General features: G+C 37.6%; 1 protein-coding gene across 1 annotated transcript in view; it reads left to right on the top strand.

The window, feature by feature from the left end:
* The first annotated feature begins 514 nt into the window (after positions 1–514).
* SLC35A5 (solute carrier family 35, member A5) overlaps positions 515–5,676 on the top strand; it is a 9,558-nt gene continuing 4,396 nt past the window's right edge. Inside the window, exons 1-3 of the mRNA XM_010283809.1 lie at positions 515–644; positions 1,461–1,559; positions 3,238–3,371. Coding sequence (XP_010282111.1) covers positions 515–644; positions 1,461–1,559; positions 3,238–3,371 — 363 coding nt within the window. The remainder of the gene's footprint in view (positions 645–1,460; positions 1,560–3,237; positions 3,372–5,676) is intronic.

Raw genomic sequence — 5,676 nt, 5'->3', positions numbered from 1 at the left:
ACAGCTTAAGCTCTGCCTCCGGCAATCCCTATTCCTCCCCTGCCTCGGGGGCGCAAGCTAGTGACCGAGTAAGCCTCAGATCATCTTTGAGATGTTGCTTTCGCTCTAGAGCTGTAAAACTTTTCCTTGCTTGAATTAGGAATAAGAACATTTAAAAATATTTAAAGAATATTATTGATTTAATTCTTTTAGTTAATCGGTGTTCCATAGATGTGCTCTACTGACAAACTGGCCTCTTCGTGCTGGTTTCTGAGTCACTGTGTATATGTTATTTTATCCCCCTTTGCTAGTTGTCATAGCATATTCTTTTCTCTCTTAATTTCATTTTCTTTTAAATAAAAAAGAAAAAGATAACTAGAATGAAATCATGGCTTGTGATGTAAGCATCTTTGTATAAGATAACACAAAGCAGTAAAGTACATGTGTTTCGCCTTGCTTAATCAGTTTCTGGAGGTACTATTTACAGTGTATTTTCATTTTGTCGTCCAAAGGGCATTGACAACAAGACAGCAAAATGGAGACCAAGTGCTGTAGTCGATTGGTGTTTTGCTCCAAGACAACCTTTTATACTTTTCTGCTTGGAGGAGTCTTTATTGCATTGGGCTCAAGTCGAATCCTCCTGATGAAGTATTCTGCCAATGAAGGTGCTGTTGGGCAATAAACATAATATACGTCAAATAAGAAAGAGTTGATGTTTGGGGTAAAACAGATACCCAAAAGCTTAATTCTCCATGTGCAGAGTTTTTAGCATAAACATTCTATTATATAAGCGGTAACATGTATTTCTTCTGTACTGGAAAATTTCTATATAGTCGCTGGTCTAACATAAACTGGTAACTTGGGTTGCAAAGTGTATGATCCATGTGGAGATTCACCCTTAAAAGATGAGGCAGTGAGTTATTTTATAGCTGATTTTCAGAGACTAAATTGTTGTGTAAGCACTATCAATGTATGTGTCTTTACTGAAATATTTGTCTCACAACAGGCTAAGGAAAAAAGTGGTATCGTAGTGGGCGTGCTATAACTGGCTAGTATTGCTGCTTCTCCTTTTGCCAAGTATTAGCAAAATATGCTAACAACGGGAAGATACAGTCCTAGAAGAAGGTTGTGTCATCCTGGAAGCTGGTTTCTGTGAGGGGAAAAAAAAGAATATTGTTCTTTGGGGAAAACATTCCCATTCTTACATTGTTTTAAAACAGTGCTGTTCTTGAGTTCTTCCAAAAAAGTTCTGCTGTGAACTGGGACCAAATGAGGAAAGATTTCAGCCCAGAAAGGAGGCCATTCAGGAAGTTGTATATCATAAAAATTGGAGTATTTATAATGAAAGTGCTGACATTAGCCACTTTCCATAAATGCAAAAGGCTAAATGCTGACTGCAGGGGTTAAAATAGCTTCTTGCTCTGTGAATGCAGAAGACAGAATCTAATTGTGTACCCTCTATGATTTGCTGAATCCCACAGATAACAAATATGATTACCTTCCTACAACAGTGAACATATGTTCTGAAGTAGTAAAACTGGTCCTGTGTGTGGTATTGGCACTATGGGTTAAGAAAAAAGGTAAGTACCTGTGTTGAAAATAACTAAAATTTGTTGAATTTCTAAGATTTGCTCTACTTCAAATCCCCCTTTTTTTTTTTTTTTTTTAATTATAGATTCACATGTAGTAGTATGGAGTAGGTCTTGCTAGTAGGGTTCACTGGAATTGTGTCTTCCTTGCTTTATAACTAAACTTTACTTTTATCATTCCATGTTGTAAATTCAGGTGTTCCTGAGTTGTATGTATGGTAGCTGAAATGGGGACAGGTAAGTTGAAATAGAAACGTCATGAAGACACAGTCTAACATTTTCAGATTTTTAACACAGTATCATGCTAGGATAATAGGAGACAACTTGCTGTGAAGTCATGACTGAACAGAAGCTTATAAATAGCACCAACTCAAGGATTGGCCTTTGTGTTCTGTTGTTCTGAACAGTTTTAAAAGCACCATCACTGAAGGGGCTTTGTCTGTCTGTAGTGGTATTTGAGTCAGAAGCAGCATATCAATACATTCAAGGTAGTTTTGTTGTGAAGTCAAATCTTGGGGCTGCTGTTCAGGAAAAGCGGTGTCAGGCTTCACTAGCCACTGGTTTTATATTGCAGGCTATTTTTCTTTTTTCTTTCTTGGCTTTTCTATCCTAATGTAAAAAGGATGAGAGGTTAACTTCATAGCATTTCAAAACGGTAGAAAAGAGACTTTTAGATTGGAAGAGGAAGAGGGTGTCAGGCACCGGAGACTCATGTTAAACTGAAGTGCTAGGTTTGTCCCCTTTTCCATATAACAGTCATGGTTCTGACACGCCGATGAAATTTTTACTCCACCATTTAGTACAGATATACCTAAGATAGTAAATATATTCAGTCAGTGTTTGCCATCATTGGCTACTGTGGACGACATGTTTTCTGGTTTTCTTCCTTTTGTTTTTTTTCCCCTTTTTTTTTTTCTTCCAGATGTCTTGAGTTTTGCTGAGCTGATGTGTTGGTGGTTCAGAAGAGGATTAGATAACGTGTGTAGTCTTAAATCTGTGGTAGCACACAGTATTTCTGTCACCAACTCTAGAGTAGCCTAAGGTTTATCGCAGTCTTTCTCCTAAAGTGTGTGTCCTGAATAACAAAGTAAATGTCATTGTGCCTTGTCTTTTATTTCTTCCTTCTTCCTATATGTTCTCTCTTTATCCAGATCATGTGCTGTGTGCTACATATACTCAGTTGTGGTTTATTTTGTCTTTCTGACATTACTGGTTGCCCTTTGGGTGCTGTATGAACAGCTCCACTGCCTGTGTCACTGTTTCAGTTCTAGTTTTGATTGATAATCATCAGAAAATCATACCCAGTAATGATGTCGCTATTGTGTGGGGACTTTAGGGTGCTTTTTGGCCCTCAAAGAAGGGTTGATAATTGAATTTTTGTTCCCAGTGGACAAATATTCTGATGGGAGTAGAAGGTTCCTTGATGTTTTGGTTGCTGAAGCAAGGAGGTGAATGCCCGTAACCACAGGATAGCTGCTCTAGCTGTGTGTTCTGCCCTGGATCTGTCCTCTGTGTGGCCAGAGGGCTGTGGTACCTTAGTTTTTTCAGTCCGACAGTGCTCCTGAAAAGAGAAGAGTGGTACCTATTCTGCTATAAGGGAATGGACTTTCAATAATAAGAAGGATGTCTTTCTTACTGATTTTTTTTTTTTTTTTTTTTTTCTTATCAGATGGTTGTTTGGATCATCCCTTTGAATGTCTTTCCTGGAAGAATTTTTGTAATTCCATGAAATGGTCAATTCCTGCCTTTCTTTACTTTTTGGATAACTTGATTGTCTTCTATGTACTGTCCTACCTCCAGCCAGTAAGTATATATATACTAAATAAATTATCTTCCAGTGTCTTAGTGGTAAGATTGCCCTTAAGACTATCTACAGTTGTAACACTGGCAAGGCAAGATTTGCAGGTAAAAGAACGATCTGCTACCTGACCAGCCAGACCTTCACATTCTCTTGCCCTCTGGTCAATGTTGTACAGTTCTCAGCAGAAGGGAGTCTCTGTGTATTTTCTCCATACAAAGTGATTTAGAAATACGCTGAATTGTTTAAGTACTAGGCAGGTTTTCAGTGCTTTCCCTCCTTTGGTTTCTTCAACTCTGTATTTCGCTTTCAATGCATTTGCTCATCATGCTGGTATTTGAACTGCATTTTTCTGTGTGGCTTCTACCACTTTATGTATGTGACTTCACATGATGACCTGTTTTCTTTCCTCACTGACTCCAAAGAAAAGTGAGTTAAGTGTAATCCCACAAAGGGAGTAAATGTAATAGGAACTGAGGAGGCGAGGAAGAAAACTGACTCTTTAATTTTTGCATTTGTTTATTAGTTATGTTTAAGCACAAAATTTAATTGGTACTTTCTTCTAGCTACATTCAACCTTTGGATGAATCTACATATGCTCAGGAAATAGCACAGTTTTTGTGTATTCTTTTGTTTTTGTGCTAGGATAATTTTGGTTCAGAATCTATGAAGTTAGATGGAAACAGATGGTTAGTGCTTGGTATAAAATACTGTGGCTGCCCCCGTTTGACCTTAAACATAAGTATAATTGTTTCCGTTCCTTCTTTTTCTGAACTTCTGTTTGAAGTATTGTCCTTTTATGCGTACACTTCTGTCAGGGACAGAACAGAGTCTAGAATAGGACCTGGCTGTAAAAACCTAATTAAAATCAAGAGTCAGGTATCTTAAAATAACATGCACAGGTGCTTGGTTCTGTAGTTTGTTGTGTGGGGTTTTTTTGGTGTATTTTTGGGTTTTTTTTGTTGGGTTTGTTTTTTTTTTTTTTACTTAAGGAAGGAAATTCAGTTATAATGTTTGCAATAGCAAAGCCTGATGTTTAGAAGGTTACATAAACAGTATTGCTCTCTTAAGCAGTTTGATTTGTCTCAGTTAAGGTCATCTTTTGTAAAATGCATGGCTTTGATATTTTACACACACACCGCTCGCCCCCCCCACCCCTTGTCTCTCTCCCCTCAGAACATGCGCTCTAAGATTTGTCTTTTTTAGAGCTCTTAGCATCCTGAACCTTTTTACTGGATATATTTTATGAGGGTTAGCTGAAATTGTAACATTATCATGGTAAACAAGTATTAAAATAGATAACTAAATACCTGTAAGATAGAATGCCTTGATAGTGTACAAGACTGTGAAAATGAAGAGCTGGAGACAAGATGCTTGAAAGTAGGCGGCCATACCTGACTGAACTTGGTTTCACGTGACTTTAAAAACTAAATAGTACCTGGGTGAGCAGTTGCTTGAAGTATAGAGTTGCCTTGGTGAGATTTTTTGCTTGACGCTTCAGCTATAACTATGGATACTCTTCAGTGGCTAACGTTTCCTAGTGATAAGACCTTTTTTAAGAGGCTTTGTTTGTGATATGTAAGTTAGTGGCATGGTGATCTTTGGTAAATGTTTTTCTTATACCTTCTTGTATAGAACAGAGGTCCCTTGAGGCCTCGGAGGACAAAGCAATTCAAAATTAATTCCTTCTAACTATCCTGCTGTGGATTTTGATCATATGATGTTACCAGAAATGTTGGATGGGGGGCTTTGACTGTGAAGCAAAACCAGAGTATACATGGAACACTAGTACATTTTGCATCAAGCCTCTTTTTTTCTGGAGTGGCTTCTGCTAGTTCCAGATTCACTTGTTTATACAATATTTTTCTCCTTCCATAGTGTTCACCTAACATGAATATTTATTGAGTTGTAATCTTGCAAAACAGAAAATAAAGCTGTGATTTCTTAGGCAGATATCTTTTGTGTCAGTCTTCAGCTTACTTGAGAGCCTGTGTCATGCTATTTCATGAGATCTATTATTCAGCAGATAGTATGTTGGAATAGAGTGGAACTAAGGTAATGGGAAAGGGCCTGTGCTTTTCCTCTGGTAAATGAAAAAGGCTTTGCTGTTGCAGCATTGGGAATGTGGAAATGCAGATGAGAAAGTTCAAGATAAAGTCTGTGTTTTGCACTTCTGAATCCATATATGTTTTTCTGTAAAATTGTCTAAACCAGTGATCTTACTTCAAAGCTGAATTGGAGGAAAGCATTCAGATGTGTAGGTTTTTGTACATTTACTGACTATATAGGGCAGTCCTGAATAAAACACAA

The sequence above is a fragment of the Phaethon lepturus genome, unplaced genomic scaffold (genome assembly GCF_000687285.1).
Source record: "Phaethon lepturus isolate BGI_N335 unplaced genomic scaffold, ASM68728v1 scaffold17280, whole genome shotgun sequence".
NCBI classification, from domain to species: domain Eukaryota; kingdom Metazoa; phylum Chordata; class Aves; order Phaethontiformes; family Phaethontidae; genus Phaethon; species Phaethon lepturus.
This window is presented reverse-complemented; position numbering and strand designations above follow the sequence as displayed.